This window comes from Hyaena hyaena, unplaced genomic scaffold (genome assembly GCF_003009895.1).
Source record: "Hyaena hyaena isolate Hyena2069 unplaced genomic scaffold, ASM300989v1 scaffold_70, whole genome shotgun sequence".
Lineage (NCBI taxonomy): Eukaryota > Metazoa > Chordata > Mammalia > Carnivora > Hyaenidae > Hyaena > Hyaena hyaena.
The window spans coordinates 3,973,173-3,992,705 of NW_024080701.1; the positions used below are offsets into that span (position 1 = coordinate 3,973,173).

At 48.9% G+C, this 19,533-nt stretch overlaps 1 protein-coding gene across 2 annotated transcripts; it reads right to left on the reverse strand.

The window, feature by feature from the left end:
* Window positions 1-106: 106 nt before the first annotated feature.
* STRC (stereocilin) lies at window positions 107-17,360 on the reverse strand. 2 transcript variants are annotated; one of them, XM_039232872.1, is made up of 29 exons: window positions 16,492-17,360; window positions 15,402-16,187; window positions 15,287-15,311; window positions 13,241-14,495; window positions 12,207-12,269; window positions 12,003-12,113; window positions 11,670-11,836; window positions 11,297-11,483; window positions 11,044-11,159; window positions 10,647-10,779; window positions 10,106-10,288; window positions 9,784-9,822; window positions 9,438-9,605; window positions 9,205-9,270; window positions 8,620-8,745; window positions 8,258-8,316; window positions 7,349-7,472; window positions 7,129-7,241; window positions 5,225-5,360; window positions 4,377-4,573; window positions 4,098-4,188; window positions 3,729-3,882; window positions 2,921-3,090; window positions 2,130-2,285; window positions 1,381-1,523; window positions 1,042-1,190; window positions 708-805; window positions 464-611; window positions 107-270 (listed from the first exon to the last, which is right to left on the reverse strand). In XM_039232872.1, exons 1-29 carry the CDS (start codon window positions 16,535-16,537, stop codon window positions 182-184), a joined length of 5,298 nt encoding a protein of 1,765 aa, XP_039088803.1. In that variant the 5' UTR covers window positions 16,538-17,360; the 3' UTR covers window positions 107-181. The 2 variants fall into 2 exon arrangements, with proteins under 2 accessions (XP_039088803.1, XP_039088804.1); XM_039232873.1 differs by lacking the exons at window positions 9,205-9,270; window positions 9,438-9,605.
* Between the last annotated feature and the right edge of the window lie 2,173 nt (window positions 17,361-19,533).

A 19,533-nucleotide genomic window follows, 5' to 3' on the forward strand; every position in this document is an offset into this window, starting at 1 on the left:
TTATGATGGAAAGACTCCAGATATGGCATGCCAGGAACACTGATTCTCAGGTGGGTGGAAGGCATTAGCATTTTACCCATATTCCTCATCGGCTTCCTGAGGATAATTAGAATGCATTTCCATTTGCACTTTATTAAAATTTCTTTCCCAACAATCTTTCTCTTGAACTGTAGAGACAGGTTCAAAGCAGGTTGCCAAGGAAGCAGATGGTCAATGCCATGGCCCAGGAGGGTTGTGACCAGTCCTGAAGGCCCCAGGCTGTGCTTCGACCTATAATGAGACAGAGAATGGGAGGAATATCACAACTCTGTTTCCCAGAAACCATTGATAAATGGAAACTCTGCCTAGTCCCCTTTGCTCCAGAGGTCTCCCTGAATGTGTTCTATGAACCAGATAGCATCAAGTTTGGGGTCAGATTCTGGGTCAGAAGTTGGAGGGGCAAGCTATGCATTTGGGAACTCACCCTGCTGTTCTGGGATGTCCTTCCCCTCATGCTGGGCCCATGCAACTGCTCGTCGCTGCTCAGGACTCAGAAAGGCCATTTGTTCAAGAGTGACAGCCACAGCCTGAACACTTGTGAGACTAGATAGCTGGGTAGGGCTGAACACCACCTAGAGGTGGGGGGCAGGAATCATTACATCCATTGTAGCCCCTATTGGGCCCTGGCTCTGTGTGGTCACCTCAGACCCTGGTCCTTTAATACTTACAGCAAATTTAGGAGCAGGGATGACAGAAATAGCAAGAGGGGTAAGGCCCTGGATCTGTTCCTGCAGCAGTGCTGAAAGAGCCAGGTCTGGGATCCCCGCTGTTGAAGCAAGTGGTATAGGCATCCAAACATTGTCTCATACTGGCCTTCTCCCTCCTCTTCAAACCTATAGACTTCTCCTCCATACACCTTTCCCAACACATCTCCAACCTCTTACCTAAATGCCTTCTTTGACTCCCACCTTAAGAATTCCAGAGCAGTCCTCCACCCAGTCCATCCATGGTAGGGAAACCAACCTCTGACAGCTAGCACCTGCAGTGGCCTAGCCTCCCTACCTGCTATTGTGCCAATTTCGGTGAAGATCTCGGGCCCCCAGTTACTGACTGGGCCGAAACCACCAGGCAGCACAAGGAGCTGGGCCAGAACTTCCAGTTGTTCTTCAGAACACTGGAGATGTAGATTGCCCAGGAAAAGAGCTGCTTGGCTGTGGAAAAGTGGGAAGAAAGGGAATATATTCAGCCACAATGATAGGGTCAATGGTCATGAGATGGGAGTATAGATGGCTTCAAGTGAGGTCCCTTCCTCCATGGGGCCACTCCTCCATGAGCCTTCCATCCCCAGTGAATCCACCTTTACATGAGCACCATCACCCACACATCCCCTCCACAAATGACCTAAATTCCCAACTGCTGATATGCTGTAGCTCCTCTGGCCGAAGTCCACAGAGCGTATAACCCAGTGCAGTCAGGTGAAGGAAGTCCAGGTGGCTCACATGCCGGCCACTCTGCCGCAAGAAACTGGAGACCACAACCCGAAGCTGGGATGGAGATGGAGGGCACAGAATAAGGAGAGAAATCACAAGGAATTCATGGATGAGGAAGTGGTTAGGGAAGAGACTGTGCTACTGGATTATATACTTGTATTATTAGCAACTGATGATCCAATAGCCATGAGGAAGGTTGAGAGGATCCAAAAAAGAGAAGGCCTCGGGAAGACAGGCAGGAGGGAGTTTTATGTGTCCAGGGCCTCAAAGTGAATAAATCACAGAGTTCCTAAGGCCACAAGTAGGGGGTGTTTTTTTTTAATGTTTATTTTTGAGAGAGAAAGAGAAAGACAGAGCATGAGTGGGGGAGGGGCAAAGAAAGAGGGGTTCACAGAAGTAGAAGCAGGCTCCAGGCTCTGAGCTGTCAGCAAAGAGCCTGATGCGGAGCTCAAACTCACAAACCACGAGATGGTGACCTGAGTCAAAGTTGGGTGCTTAACCAACTGAGCCACCCCAGGCCCCCTAGTAGGGGGTATTTTAAAATAGAAAGAATGGCCAGGCAGGGTGAAAGGAAAAAAGTTATTTGGGCATTAGGTGACCTAGAGGCCTAGATATGTGGAACAGATATTTGGAAGGTAGTAGGAAAATGGAAAGTGTTACCTGGATGGAGCTCCAGCCATCTATCTGCCCCAGGGTGCTCAGCACTCCCCAGTCCACTAGGATCAGCTCCTGTAGTTCCCGTTCTCCTAGACCTGTTAAGAGCCGACCTAGCTGCAGGATCTGCTCAGGACGGAATCCCCGGGGAGGACCCCACAACTAGGAGAAAGAGAGGAACAATGTGAGTAGAAAAGCACTGAACTAGGAGTCAGAATGCTGGGTCTTAGTCATGCCTCTGACCTTAGCTGTGTAACTCTAGGCAAATCACTTGCCTCTCTGGGTCTTTAAAAGTTTCCTCAACTGTAAAATGAGAGGATTGGATTAAGGTTCCTCTGACTAAAGTGTTACTGAAAAATGCTAGTCTCACTCAGTAGGGAAGAATAGCAGATAGTAGTCCATAAGTTCTAAATTTTATGTGCACCAGACTCACTGGGAATGCCTGTTAAAATGCAAATCCCCCAGAGTCCTCAGAAGATTCTTCCCCCCAAAAAACAGAAGAAAAAAACAAGATTCTTCAGGGAGTCTAGCATGGGATCCTGGCATCAGCATTTTAAAAACCTGCTCCCCAGATAATTTCGATACACACTAAAGTTTGATAACCACTGCTTTCTTCCCTCTACCCATTGCACTAATTTCCTTTCTTCCACATTCATCCTCTCTGACTTCCTACTCAGGATCCAAACACTCTTATTCTTTTATCTTTTATTTCCTCCACTTTTTACCCAGCTATCCATTCCCTTGTGTCCCATACCACACCCAACCAGCTTCCTCATGTTGGCCCCTCCATCCCTAACCTGTTTTGCCTTGCCCATCGCTGCCCGTAGTTCCTCAGGCCCAAGTCCTGGGTCTCCTGCGAATAATGCCAGGCAGTCTTCAAAGTCTGAGAGCTCCATCCCTGAAATCTGGGTTGCTGACCAGGCTGCTGGGAATGTCCCTCGTATATCTGCACAATTCGGCACAGGTTCTGAAGGGGGAAGGCAGGCACAGGGCATCAGTGTAGAATTGAACTATGCCCACAGAGATATCTATAGGTGGAATGACCCCTCCAACCTTTGGAGGATAGAGTAATATGGACAGTAATAGGCCAAAGGATTACTATAGTGTAAGAATTATGACTCGAGATATTAGAACAAGTGACTAAAGAGGACAATCCCCTCATTACATAAATGGAAGGCTAAGGGGGTTCCCCAGGGATTTAACGGCAGGTCTAGATCAGAACTCAGGTCTCTAGCTCCATAGCATCTTCCTCCTACATCCTAAGCATCTTCCCAGCAGACAGGTCCATACTCCAACATAGAGCCAAGCCTAGAGTGGGTCAGCTGTTAATACGGATAAGAGAACAGGGAAAGGGAAATCCTGGAATAAAAATGTAATGGGCTATAAATTTCCAGGGCTACAGAACCTTAGAACCAGAAAAGACCTTGACAACCATCCTTCTAACCACTGTGGTTTATAGATGAGAAAACCCAAGCCCAGAGAGCAGAAAGTGTGCAAATCTGCTCAAAGGGCACAGCATACCTAGAGCCTAGACTTCTGTCTACGTTTCTGGATACTCTTTCCTATACACCCTGATAGACATAATGAATATTTGGGTAGTTTCACCTGGGAGATTTGCAGCGGGCCGTACAATCCCAGCTACCAAGGCTGCTTTCTTGGGAGCAAGCTGTGGTTTTCCACATAGCTGTCCAACTCTGCTCTGCTCCCAGCTCTGCTGCTTCTCTAGAAGCCGCTCCAGGGTCTCTTGGCCCAAGGCCTCCTGTGTGAGAAGGTAGAGGGAGGGTGGGGAGACCTGGCAGGTGAGGGCCAGCTGCTGCAGCTGTAATTTCAAAGTCCTCTCTCTTTTTAGTAGTTTCCCCCAGATTCAACCTTCACATCCTCTCCCTTGCCCTCAGCCTTCTTGGCCTTAGCTCCCCAGAACCAGCTCACCAATCCCCCTCTGCTATTATTCCCTCCCTTGTTCCTTCACCTTACCCTGGGGATCAAGGAAATAGCTTCAGTAGACAGAGTGAGTACTAGGCGTCCAGCTTGCTCTACTTCTCCCTGGCTCCACAACTCTGGCTTCCTGGGGGACAGGAAGAAGATCAGGGGCTGGGATGCTGAGAGAACTGTGAGGGAAAGGAAGGGGAAAAGAGGACATGGGGACTCAGGGCTCCAAGGGACCTTGAGTGTATTCAGTGAGCTGCCACTGATGATGATAGTTAAGAGGGTGGGTATAGGGCGAGTTAGAGTAAGAAGTTTCCAAATTCATACCCGAGAGCAGGCTCCTGCAACAGGAACCATCCCAGCTCTATGGCAAAAGGCTCTCCTAGGCAGAAGCCTTGCAGCTGATTGAGATGGCCCAGCAGGATCGGTAGGGGGATCCGTCGTGTACTCTCTCTTCCCAGGAATCCAACCAAGGGGCCCAATGTCTCCAGCACTTCCCTTGAGACTGTTGTCTCCTTTGGAGCCTGGAGGGGGCATCAGGCCTTGGGACAATGCATCTCTGACTTAAAGGACCAGAGTCTTTGATCAAGACACCATAACCTTTCATTTTCCCTCCCTCCAGCTCCCAACTCAAGGCCCTACCATGTTCACGGCCATTGTTTACTTTCCTAAATAATGAGCCCATGGGGCGCCTGGGTGGCTTAGTCGGTTGAGCGTCTGACTTTCGCTTAGGTCATGATCCCGCGGTTCGTGGGTTCAAGCCCCGCGTCAGGCTCTGTGCTGACTGCCAGCTCAGAACCTGGAGCCTATTTCAGAGTCTGTGACTCCCTCTCTCTCTGACCCTCCCCTGCTCACGCTGTCTCTCTCTCTCTCTCCTAGAAATAAATAAAAATATTTAAAAAAAAACAAACAATGAGCCGAGATAGGAACAGGCAGAAAAGCTAGGAGATGAAATCCAAGACATTTCTTGGATTCCAAGGAATATGGACAAAAAGTATGAAGCAGGTTCTCAAGGAATGGAACCTAGAGATTATCTAGGGGGCAAGGCCTTCTGGACAAGAACCTATTTGGCAACAAAAGTGTGTGGGTAGGCCTACCTAGAAGATAGAGAGCATTGTCTGAGAGGTAAAAATTGTCCAGGCAGCAGTTCTGAGTCTGGTAGGTTGGACTCTTACCAAGTTTTGTAGTGCCTTCTCTGCCAGGGCCACCCGGTGGAGTGGGGTCAGTGCCAGCAGCTGCTCTGGAGCTCCTCGTACCAACTCCACCACCAACATAATAGATTCATTGGACAGTCTATCCATCAACCGGACCCTATAGAAATTTGACAACAGGGGCACTCAGAAATGAGTCCTATTGAGAAGGGACCACAGAATGCTACATTGCCCAGACCAAACGTAACATCAGACAAAACCCTATGGCCCTGGACAAGATCTGATATTAAACTGCCCCAGATACAATTCCCTTCATAGTGTTTAAAGGGAGAGAACAAAAGGAGTGACACATTTCTTGTCTTCCTCAGGGGAAATGACAAATGGTCCTACCTCATCTCATGGAATCAAAAGTCCCAAATATTAAATATCATTAAAATTTCTCCCCATTTGGGGCACCTAGGTGACTCAGTTGGTTAAGCATCTGACTCTTGACTTCATCTCAGGTCATGATCTCACAGTCCATTAGTTTGAGCCCCTCATTAGGCTCTGTGCTGACAGTGTGGAGCCTTCTTGGGATTCTGTCTCCCTTTCTCTTCCCCTCCCCCACTTGCCCTCTACCTCTCTCTCAAAACAAATAAAAATAAACTTTAAAAAATTTCCCCTCATGTTATAGATTAGAAAACCATCTCACAGAGACAGTGGGATCTTACTCTCAAGTCCTTTTTTCCACAGGGTCACCCGTCCTCTAGTTTTCGTGGGGAGGTCTTCTCTCATTTGCCTAGTGCTATACAGTTTACTAAGCCCTTTTAGGTGTTCTCTTATTTGATCCTTATGACAAAACTTTGGGGTAATACAGGTACTTTTCTTTTACCTCTTTCAAAGATGAGGAACTCAGGTCTTCCAACTTATGGTCTAGAAACTTATCTAGGTTCTTGGGGTTCTAAATTATCTCCAAAACCAATAAATTTAAACAGATTTTAATGGCTTTTTAAAAGCCCTTTTGCCCAAGACTCAGAAGTTTATTTTATCTAGGGCTGCCAATTCTGGAACTGGAACTAGGCTGTATAGCACAAAAGCCAAAATCTGTGGAAAGTCCTATAAAAATGTAAGGATGGAATCAACTGCTTTTACCATCACCTCATCCCTAGGAAGATTAACACCAGTCTTTTCCTACTCTGACCTACAGTTCAGATGGCAATGAGATAGGGATGGGGGTAAAATGAGAAAGGAAGCCCACAAGAGAGATACTCATAAACTCCTAGAATCTCTGTGTTAAGAGGACCTTACATTCCTGAATTTTCTCTTCCCACAACCCTTATCCATAAATGTGTTCTACAACATTCCTGCCATGAGACCATACAGCCTAGGCTTGAATAGCTCTCATGTTGGTAACTTGCTACATCAGTTTTCCTTATATTTTTCAAAAATCTGACTTGTACTCACTTGTTCTTATGATGCCAATAAAGCCATTAGGAAACATATGTTTCCAGTCTGTTTTCTATTTGATAGCCTTGGGGATATTTGAAGGCATTCATCGTGTTTCATACACGTTCTCTTTCTGTGCTCCACTGAACACGCTGACAACATGGTGGCTTAAGCAGACTACCATCCTCTAAGGCAGAGTTAGACTACTGACTCCCTCAGTTCAGATACTCTATCTGTATTAATGTGGCCTAGGTTATATTATGATTGTTTGGCAGCCCACACCATAGTTTTGCCCGCCATCAGCTGTTCCATGTTGGGGCCATGTTCTGGGAGCCAGTCAATACATAGAGCAACTTTGAGTAGAACCCTCTGCTTTGGGCTATAACTGATGTCAGAGAACCACCAGATGGAAAACCACCACTGCAAGGGCATTTCCTAAGGGCAGACCTTCTACCCCAGGTTGAGACATCTAAGAATCGAGTGTCTCCAGTCGAAGCACTTACGGTAAATCCAAGAGTAGCCTGGTGTCTAGTCCACTCAGTTCTGGCCCCAGGGTTGCCAGCTCTGGCTCTGGTATTGTCATTCTTCGCTGTAGCTCCAACCAGATACAGGCTCTCTGTAGTACAGGATGGGGAAACAGGAGAGAGCTAAGCACAGGGGCTGGATTCTGAACCCAGGGTCCCCGCCTCCCTGCTCCCATTGATGCTTAAGTACCCCTCTCACCAGGCTCCCTCGAACCCCAGTGGGCAGCTGATAGATCATGTGCACTGCTTCAAGGAAGTCTGCCATTGAGTTGATCTGTTGCAGAAACTCACATGACATGCCCCCTGCCAGGGTGCCCAGAGCCCTGTAAGTGTGTGAGTGGGTAGATGCTCATTCAACACATGCCAGTCTGTCGGCTCCTTGATATCAATACTCTCAACATAAGTACAGGAGTTCTTTTATGGTAATTTACAGTTTGAGAAATGTTTTTCCATAGATATTCTCATTGGCTTCCCCATAACATCATCACTGTTTATCAGAGAGGAAAATAAAACATTCACAGAGATCAAGTGATGTTCTGAACATCATTTTATTAGAAACATGGTAAACTGAGCCTTGCACTACATCTTTAGATTCTGAAGCTCATGATTGCTTTACTGTGGGTGGAAGTAAAGTGATTTATTGCTGCTTGGCCACTAGCTCTGAGGTCACTTTGGATTAAAGTTTAACAACAGCAAATATCTACTGGAAGCTTTCACTGGGCCAGGAACTGTATTAAGTACCTTATATGTCTTACCTCATGTAATCTTCATAACCACATCCTATGAGGTAGGTACTATTTTAACTTTCATTCCACAGAAGAAAAAATTGAAGCTTAGAGAGATAAATGACGCCCAAGGCTGTGATCAGGTGTCAGGGCTGAGACCTGAACCTAGGCTTTCTGAATCCCTTAAACTAGTCAGGATAGGTATGGTGCTGTGGGAGGGCAAGAAAGTAAAGGGAGGAGGAATCAAGAGAAGGCCCACAAGTTGGGACTATGCATCATTCATCCCCACATGTCCCACTGCATAACAAGTGGGGCCTGGCATACGCAAGTCTTCAAAAAAATGTTCGTTGATTTAAACTCACTGCTCAACAGAAGTTACTCACTGCAGATTCCTGAGTGTCAGGTTGGTGGGCACCTGCATCTTCTTCCAGAGAAACTGTGCCTACAACAGAAAGAAAGAGGAGCAGCCCCCCAGCAGAGATATTGCCCAAGAACCTAAGATGCTTTGGACCTAGCCCTCCCTCCCCACCCTGTGGGTCCCACCAGCCTCCTATTCTCCCAAATGCACACTTCTCTCTCAGAGATGGAGGGGCATGGAGAATGGAGGAAAACAGAGGAGGGAGAAGGAATAAAGCAAAGCAAGTCACATTACAAAGGATGCTGGGGATAACATGCCCAATGTAGGGTTGTCAGGTAAAAGAGGTGGAACATAGAGGACAGTTCTGGGGTAAATGGGGAGAATTACCTGCTGCTCAGACCAGGGCAGCTCCCGGTAGCGCCTTCGGTTAGCTAGAAGAGCTGTGGAGTCCAGCTGTAGCAGTTTTAGTGGGAGCAGGGGAAGCAGGCAGTCCGGCCAGGTGGTGGGGATGGGCTGTTGGTGGGGATGTGTGTGGCAGAATAGTGATAGGCAAGAGGGGAATCACGGGAGTAGGAAGAGACCAAAGCTAGGGTGAGGGTGGATGGCATGTGCCACTATAGCAGCACACACCTGAGAGCCCTCACAATGAAGGCAGATGTGGTCAAGTATTGCTGCTATGTAGGCACCTGATGAACTGAAGTCCCTTAGCCTCCCTGAACTTTGGTCTCTTTATCTGAAAGCAGGGTGGTTGGCCTGGAAGATTTCTCAGACCCTTCTGGTTTTGACATTGTAGGACAGTGTGGGTCATGCTGTCCTGTATCTGGAACTGGGGAGAGCTGCTAATGCCTTGGTGGAAACAGAGTCAACCTGGACTCTCAGGGCCACTGCAAGGGGAGTATATGAGGCAGCACCAGCCATATGAAACTGCCCTGAGACATGGAGAGGAGCTTAGTTGGGAGATCCCACACGTACCTGACCAGGGATACACACAGCTGCACTGGCACCTGTTGTACCTATGTTTCTAACGCCGTCTTTCACCTGCATGAGAATCAGCAGTGTGTGTGTGTGTGTGTGTGTGTGTGTGTGTGTGTGTGTGTAAGGAAGTGGGGACGTTTGGGAGGACTTCCCTCGCAGCAGGGAAGATGCCCTCCTCTTAACCAGAGCCCACATCCCTGAATGTTTCATCTTCCCTGCTACTCTCATACCCGAAAGGTCTGCAGCAATGCTGCGGTCTGGCAGGCTGAGAGGCGTGACAGTTCAGGGGCCAGGCAGGAACAGGCCCCAACCAGAACTCGCCTAGGGATGGCCTGGAGTGTCTGGGAGCTGAGGCCTGGCAGCAGAGGGTGCAAGGAGCAGAGTTCCTCCAGGGACAGCTGAGGAGCAAGAGAGACAAGAGTCCTGAAGAAGAGAGGCAGGGTGGCTGGAATGACAACAATCACAGTACAGCAAGGCAGCAGTCTTAGGAGCTGAGAGGGAAGAAGGGGCAGATGTAAGAACCAAGGAAAGGGGGACAGGGACCTCTGGGGATGTTGAGAAGTTGCTGCTACTCACATCATGCCTAGGGAGGAGCCGTCCAAGCAGTAATACAGCCTAAGGTGGGATGGCAAAGGAAGCAACAGCTCTCAGGTCCTGGTAGCCAGGTTTTAAGCAGGTCCCTAAGACCTACCCTCTAAAAGGCCTAGCTCCCTCTATACCACCCCCAGTGACTAGTGTGGCTCTGGGCTCTTCTTGATCTGAGGAAGGGGGATGAGGAAGTCCTCCTTGGGGCAGAGAAAAGGGAGGCTCCAGGGAAGCTGGTGGATCCCTGAATGTCATTCTCTTGAGTGGGTTCCTGGGCATGGAAGGTGGATGCTAGACAGTGAGACAGGCCCACCTGGGCTGGTGTGACACTGGTGCCTCGCAGGGCAGGAAGCATAGCTCTAAGCTGGGGCTCTGATAGCTCCTGCAGGAAGCGGAGGCCCAGCTGAGGGAAGAGAGGGGCCCAGACCCGCAGCTCCCGGGGGCTCAGCACAGCTCCTCCAGATGAGCGCAACACCCCCAGAAGTTCATATGCCACCTGTAACCAAAGAAGGTTTGGGACTGGAGAGAAAAGACAAGTGAACCTTAAACTTCCTCTCTAATCCCATATCTGGATTTCCCAGGGCCAGGGCTAGGGCTTAGAACCAAAGATGAGATAGGAACAGAAAGGGTTTACAATGTCAAAGGGTATGTTTGGGGTGTCATAGATCAAATGGCATCAGGTCAGGAAGAAGTGGTAACAGATAAGGATGACCATGGAAAAGGGAATGGAGGTGGTAGAGGTCGGGGGAGGGCTGGCACTGTTATGTTCAAGCTTGGTTGAGATGACTGGGCATGTCATTCACACAGACCCAAGGAAAGCCTGGACTCCTGTAGGCCTGTGCCAAGGGGCTCACCCGTCCTTGTGGGCTGAGGGTCCCGTTGGCCGCACATTCCAGCAGCCCCCGTTCTACTGGCCCCATTGGATCACTCAAGGGTACCAGGCTCTGCAGCTCCTCAGGGCTCAGGAAACAGGCGAGGGACCCCAGCCTGAGAAGGGCACGAAGCTGGCCTTCATGTGGTCACTGAAGCTGGCACTAAGGTAGGGATCATGTAGGTACATGGAGTAGGCACTCTGACTGCTAAACTAGGAAATATGAGTACCATATGTAGGCCTCTGTCCTGGAGCCCTATACTGCCTGGGGCCACTGCCTACTTTCTTGCCCCTTCCTTCCTAGGCCCCCAACCCACCATGGCAGCTGCACTAACCTTTCTCCCAATTTGGCCTTGATCACTGATCCTACAACTGCTCACCTGCGCACCTGCTCCTCTCCATCCTGGACACTCTGGTTCACCAGGCTTCGTAGCACATGCCGGGCATGCCCTGGTCCAAGACCTGCTGCTGGCCAGCTATCCTCCAGGGCCTGGATCTGAGATGAAGAGGGTCAGCTCATGTTGGGATCACTGTGGGACACTTGTGGGAAAGAGCTCACCAGGAGACATGCTACTGACTCCTGTCCCACCTAGGAGAAGATGGGCTAGTAAAGTTAAGAAAATCATGTCATACCTGGTGAGGGCTGAGCTGCAGAAAGTTTTCCAGAGGGAGGTGGGGGAGCAGGGGCAGCACTGCCCACAGTAGCTCCTGAGACCAGGCAGGTACTTCCCCGAACAGATCAGGGGCCAGCAGTCGCTTTGCAAGAGCTTCCTTCTGTTCAGCCCTCATTCCTGGGCTGTAATCCCGGATGGCAGCCAGGCTGGGGAGAGCAATGGATATTAACCTTTAGCCCTGTTGTTCCCCCACACTCTACAGTCCCACTGTCACGGATAAGAAGGAGACTCTCCCTAATTTTAACAGAGAAGATTTCAAGAAGAAGCTGCTCTAGGCTGATGGACTTGACCTGACCCTGACAAGATCAGGAGAAATGGTGTGGGGTCCTTACACACTGTCATTGGCCAACAGGGATGGTGGGAAGCGCATCAGGTCAGAGACAGCCAAGAAGGGGATGAGCGGTGACAGGTCAATGAAGAGCTGGGAGGTGAGGTGCGGGTACCGCTGGAGCAACAAGGCTGTCAGGCGACCCAAGGCTTGCTCCTCAGATGGTGGCACCTGTGGGGGCACAGGAATGGACGCTTGCTCTTGAGATCCTCAATATCCTTGCCATCTCCTCTCGAGCTCCTCCTTCCACTGGGCAAGCCCTCTGCACACCAGGTTCTAGGTGCTCTTGATTCCTAGATATCTCCCTCCACCCTTTTCCCTCCTCCCTTATACCCACCTGCAGCTGGGCCCAGGAACGGTGCATGAGTGTCAGGAAGCCCTGGGCAGACTCCCTCTCTGCTGAAAGTACCAGCTGCTGGAGATTTTCCGGTGGCATATGCAGGTATGCCTGGGAGTAGGAGGTTACTGTGGGCAGTACTGGGCAGGAAACCTAAGGCTGCAGTTGTTACCCAGTCCATCCATGTGCCCCTCCATCTATTACCTGCACTAGAATCTGCAGGGCCCAAACACTCTTCTCCCTCTGGAGCAGATCCCACAGCACAGGCTGGTGGGGAGACAGACAAGATGCCAAGAGCTGTCTCCTCTGTCCTCCTAAAGCTTCCCCAGGTATTCCAAGTCCACTTGTTAGATGTCTGTCCATCTAAAGCTAGTATGTGTGTCTCATCAGATATTAAACTCTTTTAGGCCAGCATGATGTCTCTAACTTCTCCTGTACCTTTTTCCATGCCAAGTCCATTGTTGGCTCAATAAATAAATACTTGTAGATCCAAACCAAAACTATGAATCTGTCTAATCCCATTTCACCAGACACAGGGCTTGAGAAAGGTGGGCCCTAACATGGAGTAAGGAATCTTTACATAACATAACCTAGCAAAGTGCCTTACATATAATGGGGCACCCAATGAATGAATTATGGTATTTATATATTCTAGCCCCTTCACTCTACAGAGAAGAAACAGAAGCCCAGAAAACCTAAATTAAATTATTTTCCTACTACACTAATTTGTGACATAGTTGAACCCAGAACCCAAGTCTTTTGATTTGCAGTTTCCCTAAAGTTTTCTCATTTCTGCCTTATCTACTTATATTAGCCAGCCTCCAATTCTCACTCTCTAGGGACAGAGTCAGATCCCTCCAACTTGATATCTTTCCTTTCTAGAGCAGAAAAGAAAAGAATCAGAAAGAATAATGAGACAACATTTATTGCATGTTTATGTGTCATGCTATATACATAGGCCCACAGCATATATTATCTTATATAATTCTTACAGCTACCCTAAAAAAGTGACACTGTTATTTTCTCTCATTTATTGTTAAAAAAAATATTGCTCAGAGAGGTTAAATAACTGGTCCAATGTTGATCACAGAACTAAGATGTGAACTCAGGCCTGTCTGACTCCAGAGCTGTGTGCTTAAACGACTATACTTTACTACTTACTACCACTCAGTATTAGAGAATTCATTTGGAGGCCCTGCCCTCTGTTCCAGCGGCTTTCACCTTGGCAGATCACTCACGCTGAAGCAGGCCAGCAGCTCCATCTTGTTTATACCAGAGCTGGGTCTGGCAGGAGGTTCAAAGCCCAGTGGGGTCAGCTGCTCCTCCTGTTCCAAGTACTCCCCAACGGTCAGCAGCACACTGCGCCGACCCTCTGGGCGGAAGGCATCCCAGAAGGAGCAGTTGTCTGGGAGACTGGAGAGCATCAGGGCCTGACCCAGCATCCCCTGGGCCTCAGTCCCCCCAGCCCCTGGACCCAGGAGAAAGGTCAGCAGGCGCAGGAGATAGTGTAGGCGTGTGGAGTGGGCAAGGGCCGGAACAGAGGACTGACAGCGTGGCAATTGGGATAACATGCCAAGCAGAAAGGGGGCTGGGGCCAGGCACAGTGGGGATGGTCCCAGTGGTGGCAGAGAGGGCAGAAGAGGGCCCAGTAGCCCCTCTAGGAAGCAAGTGTCATTGCCCCCACGACTTATCCTGCACTGGCCTGCTAGCCAAGGCCAGAAAGGCACCAAGGCTTCATACATGGTGTCATTGGCACAGACCATCATCAGGAATCTTCCCCCATCTGGACAGCGCTCCCCACAAGGTCCAATGTGGCAGGGTGGGAAGGCAGTGGCATCTGGGGTAGGCCCCTGGCACACATGCTGAACCCAAGCCTGATTGCTGGGGGGCACAGCCTGCAGACCTGCCTCTCCACACAGCCGCTCAGCCCACAGGGTCTCATTCTCCAAGAAGCAGCCCCAGAAGATCTCTGGGGTGAGGGGAACAGGAGGCAGACCTTCAGGACAGCTGGTGGGGGGTGGAAGGAGCCCAGCACAGAGCCGCTTTACCAGGCGGCGGTTGGGGCCAGACAGAGCTGAAAAGGAGAGGTTGCTACATAATGCCTCCAGGAACTGATCAGGAAACTGGTCATGGCAGGCCTGTAGCCAGCCATGGGCACCTGGTGCCAATGAGACTGCATACCACACAGCTGTCTGGCAGATGGCAATGGTGCTGGGAGGGGGCTGCGGGGTGGCAGGCTTCATGTGCTGGCAGAGCAAGTGGATGGAGAAGTTGGAAATGCTGTAGGGTGGTGCTGGACCTGAGTTGTTCTCGCAGATGGCCTCCACAGAGATGTCTCGCCGTTGGCGAGGGCTGATGTGGGCTGAGGGCTGGGAAGCCCTGGGCAGAGGCACACCCGTGCTCAGGCAGTGGAGGAGGGCAGGGGGTGGGGGTGGCAATCCAGACAGAAAGCCCAGCGCCTGGACATCCCAGGAAAGGTTGTGCCGGATGCCCCTGGGTGTAGAGGGAGGAGCAGGCATCATCTGGTCAGTTTACATTTCCTCTAGTTGAACATTCTGACCCTGGCCCAGAGCCCTGTATGGGGGGGGGGGGGGGGGGGGGGGGGGGGGGGGGGGGGGGTGGTGGTGGTGGCAAGCAAAGGCTTTTCCAAAAGGTCCCTGGGAGTACTGTTACTGGTGTAAATACTGGGGGAGTAGGAATGGGAGAAAGATCTGTCCTGCCAAAGCACAAAATCATCTAGGAGCAGCCAAGCTGGAGTCCCTTCTGTCTACCTGGTTCCCTCTTTTCTCCTTCATACACTTTTAGGTAGCTTAAATATAACCCTTGGTTGGTCTCACATCAGGAAATCTGCCTAGCAACTGAATAAGTCTACCTGTGCTCTGGCATTGTTGTACTGAAACAGTAAAGGATGGAAGAATCCAGTCTCATCCTTTTTTTCCATACCCCATCTTTATTAGGTAACATTTATTACGCACTCTGTGTGAGACACAGTTCTGAGTGGCTTACACATACAGTATCAACCCATTCGATCCCTTTCAACAACTCTGTGGTGGTTAATATCATCTATATTTTGTAAGAAGGAAAATTGAGGCATGAGAATGAGAATGTAACCACCCCAAGGTCACTTGGCAAGGTGAACATAGAGCTGGGACACTAACCCAGATAGTTATGCTCCAAAACCACAAAACACCACCCTCCCATCAGTCTCCTCCTCCATTCTGGAGGCTGACGACTTTCCAGGCCCACTCCCTCAGAACTCCTCTCCTGGTAAGAGAGTTACTTACCATAAAAGCAGCTGCTGAAGGTTGCCTAGGAGGGAAAGAGTAAGGAAGAGGAATACCCCAATGTCACCCCTTCTTTGCCCTGCCACAGCCCAGACCCAGACCCAGTGACACTTACCTCCCTGGCATTGCCCATTGGCATCAGGCTCTGGTTGCCCCAGAATGGAAAAGACCTCATCCTGTAGGGAGTCAGTGACACGGAGAAGGCCCTCCTGGAAGGCAGCATAGAGGGGGGCCCCCACTGTGCGCAGCAGACCTCCCCAAAGAGCCTCCTCAGAGCCCAGCTCCCCTACTGGGGTGAGCAAACCCAAAAGACCCTGTAAAAAGTGGGGAGTGGGCTCCCTCCCATCGAGGCCTGTGGCATTTGTGGGTTCCACACTGGGCTGCACCTGTACCAGGGCCTGCCAGCGTGTACCCTCTAACAACAGCAGCAGAGAAGGCAACCAGTCAGCCACCAGGACGCAGTCAGAGGGCCCATCACGGGTACACGGGGGCCGCGTTGGGGCTGGGGGCCCCACAGGGACTAAGGCTCCTAGCAGCACCTCTGCGAGTCCGCCCAGAACACCTGCCTGGTGTCCCAGGAAGTCCCGGGGAGTCTGTTCCTGTCCCAGCAGTGCCAGCACATCCCCTAGTAGCTCTAGCATTGGCTCCCAGTCTGGGCTGCCTCTCAGTGTCACCAGGAAGTCATGGAGGCGGAGGGCAGGGGGCTGGAGAGGTGGGGGCTCCCCCACAGGTCCCTCCCCCATTCTCCCAGGCCCAAAGGAAGAAGAAATGTTGGCCAGGAATGCAGAGAACTGTGAGCGGCTGAGGGACCCCTGGGGAGCCTGGTCCATTGTGGAGAGCAATGACTTCAGGAGGGAGAGACCAGGGTCCAGGGACTGAATCCCAGTAGGGACCAGAATCACTGTAAGAAGAGAAACCAGAGGTCACTAAAGGGGAAGAGCCAAGAACCCAATTCAGCCCTGCCCCAGAGCCCAGTCCTAGCTGGGATCTAAAGATGAGCCGAAGGGAATGGTGAGCTAAGTCCCTTTATTGAATTGGTCTATAGTAAGTCTTGGCCTACTTTCTTAACCCTCGTTTTCTCCCTTAGCTCCAGTCTCTGACCATTTTCCTTTATCTTTTATAGAAACTAGTTAATCTGTGCATTCTTAAGTCTCTTTTCAGTAACCATCCCCTTCATCCCCGACCCTGTTCACTGTTCCTCTTACCTGTACAGGACAGCGGCAGCAGCAGGGGCCAGAGGCTCAGAGCCATGTTTCCAGGTGAGCACCAGTAAGAGGTGAGTTCTGCTTATTCTCACCTTGTATGGGATAGCCAGATGAGGGCAGAGCACTGCAGGCAGCCTGAGTTGCCACTGACACTGTAGTGTGGTCTTTCAGGGAACAATATCTGTAACTTGACAGGAGGTTTGTCACCTGAGCCACTGAATACCTGATCCTTTGGCTTTGGAGAAAGGTGTGCTTCTGTGAGAGGGACCAGTGATAGGGGATCCCAGGGGGGGCCCTCGGAGGAGCCCAGGGAGATAGCTTCAGTTAAGAACCAGGATGCAGATAGGAATGGGCAGACATAGAAGGGGAGACCTGGAAACCAGGGGTATAATGTGGTGGGAAGTAGGGATGCAGAAAAATTTAACAAAGCATAGAGGGTACAAAAGAGTTAAAAAGCAAGTAGGATTTGGAGAAATCAAGGAAGAAACGGGCCCAGACAAAGGAACTGGGAAGCCAGGTATGAATAGAGAAGAGGAATGAAGACAAATGTCTGGTCCAAGGACAGAGCATTCCAGAAGAGGAGAGCCACTTTTGACTCAGTACCTAGAACCATAAAATGCTAAAAATGGGGCAGGACTTCAGAGGTTACAAAGACCAAACCTCTCATTTTATGGATGTGCAACTTGCTCATTGAGCCATTCAAATGTTTGGGTTTGCCCTATGGTCATCTTCCTGTAACCTAGGTCAATGCTCTATAGAAAATTCTGAGCTGAGAAAAGAGATAAGCCAGATTAAATCACTGTGCAAGGGGGCTACTTCCCACACGCACACACCCATGCATGCACACATGTGCACATGCTTATCCATACACATACACATACATACACACACACACATACAGAGAGGGAGAGAGAGGGAGAGAGGGAGAGAGAGAGAGAGAGAGAGAGAGAGAGAAGGAGAGAACTGCTCACAGATTAGAGAGATCCCATTCAACCATTCAAAATACTCTGGTCTGATCAAGGTGAGAAGTCTTTTCTGTCCTCCATTTATATATCTCCAAAGGCCTTTACCTGACACCAGCTCTAAATAGTAATTCAACACTGAGGCTCCACTCAAACTATTATTCTGTCCCTCTCTCCTTAGAACCTCCCTTTATTCTATCCCCCCAAACCCACACATTCAAATATATTATTAATGAGCTTCTGCCCTAAAAGGTTCACTTAGGATCTTAGAATTTTAGAACTGGAAGAGACCTGAGGAATCCCGTGGTTAAAAAAAATTCGTTTTATAAATGAGGAACTTGAGGGCCCCCAAAATGGAATGGCTTGGCCAGGCCACCAAAGCTGAGGACACTGCTAGGGTTTTCCAAGGGAAATCAGAAGTTAGAATCAGTGAAATTATCTATTGCATCCCTTTGCCAATATTTTCCCTTTGCCTATCAAAGTTACCACATCTAGTCTGAAAAGCAAAGAGGAGAATCAAAGGAAAAGTATGGCCTGGATTCCCAATAGTTTTCTATCTCCTGCTTCCAGCCCATCCTGCAATTCATTTGAATTTCTGCCCTTGGTTCTGTAACAACACTCTTATAATAAATTATTTTTTGCTAATAGTGCACCCAAAAAATGAGATGGCTTGGGTTCACATCTTGCCTCCAGTGCTTACCAGTTGTGCATCTTGGGCAATTTCTTTTTTTTTTTTTTTTTTTTAAATGTTTTTATTTATTTCTAGGAGAGAGAGAGAGACAGCGCGAGCAGGGGAGGGTCAGAGAGAGAGGGAGTCACAGACTGAAACAGGCTCCAGGCTCCGAGCTGGCAGTCAGCACAGAGCCCGACGCGGGGCTCGAACCCACGAACCGCGAGATCATGACCTAAGCGAAAGTCGGACGCTCAACCGACTAAGCCACCCAGGCGCCCCGCATCTTGGGCAATTTCTAAACCACTCTATGTCACAATGTTCTTTTCTATAAAAAGGAGGATTAAATTAGATAATGTATTTAAAATACTTAGCACAGTGTGGCATTCATCCAACAAAGAGTAAGTACCTATCCTGTGCCAGGCACTGCTACAAAATAAACTTTCACTAAACATTACTACTATTGTTATTAGACTAGCTCAATATGTATTATTTTATTTGAAACTAAAGAGTCCTAATTAACACAGAAATTTTTACCAAGAAGTAGTGTCTTGACTGAAAGACCCTTAGAACAAGTATGAAACTAGTAGGCTCAAACAGGGAAGGAAACAATGAGTACTCCCTCAATCCAGGCTGGAAAATTCTTGGCAGTCCACATGATGATGGAACAAGCAGTTGGTTAAGCAATCCTGTTGCCACCAAAGCTTCAGACTATGTGTATGCTACCTATGTGTCCTTAGGTACCTGAAAGAAACAAATGTAAGTCTATTCTGCAGGAATCCAACTTAAAACACAGATTTCAGGGGCACCTGGGTGGCTCAGTCAGTTAAGCATTCAACTCTTGATCTCAGCTCAGATCATGATCTAATGGTTAGTGATTTCAAGCCCTGCGTCAGGCTCTGTGCTGTCAGATTGGGATTCTTTCTATCCCTCTCTCTTTGCCCCTCCCCCTTCAAAAATAAATATAGAAAAAAATCTTTAAAAAAACACACATAGACTTCAATGAATAACAAGAGAAATTTACAACAATTAACTCACAATCAGAAAATATAAAGCATGTGAGAAAACTAGCCATCATGAATAACAGTTAGCAGAAATAATAATTAACAGAATCAGACTCGAAGGACTAAAAGTGTTTTTCAGATTTAGAATGTAAAATAAAGATAATCTGCATAAATAAATAAAAGAGGGTATCAAATGTATGACTAAGAAACAGGGGATTCAATTATTGAGAATATTCAAATTACTTAATTCAGTGAATTACCTAATTGTAGCTAGGTATTGTACTTTAACTCTTGCTTTAAATTGTATTATTCCCACAAATCGAAACCACAATGAGATGCCACCTGTCAGAATGGCTAAAATTAACAATTCAGGAAACAACTGATGTTGGTGAGGATGTGGAGAAAG

Coding starts and splice junctions, on each gene's coding strand:
- STRC (XM_039232872.1), bottom strand. CDS start 16,537: ATGGCTCTGAGCCTCTGGCCCCTGCTGCTGCCGCTGTCCTGTACAG. Junction 4,189..4,376: donor TTGCAGGAGCCTGCTCTCGG/GTATGAATTTGG, acceptor CCTGTCCCCCAG/GAAGCCAGAGTTGTGGAGCC. Junction 271..463: donor GGACATCCCAGAACAGCAGG/GTGAGTTCCCAA, acceptor GTCTCATTATAG/GTCGAAGCACAGCCTGGGGC.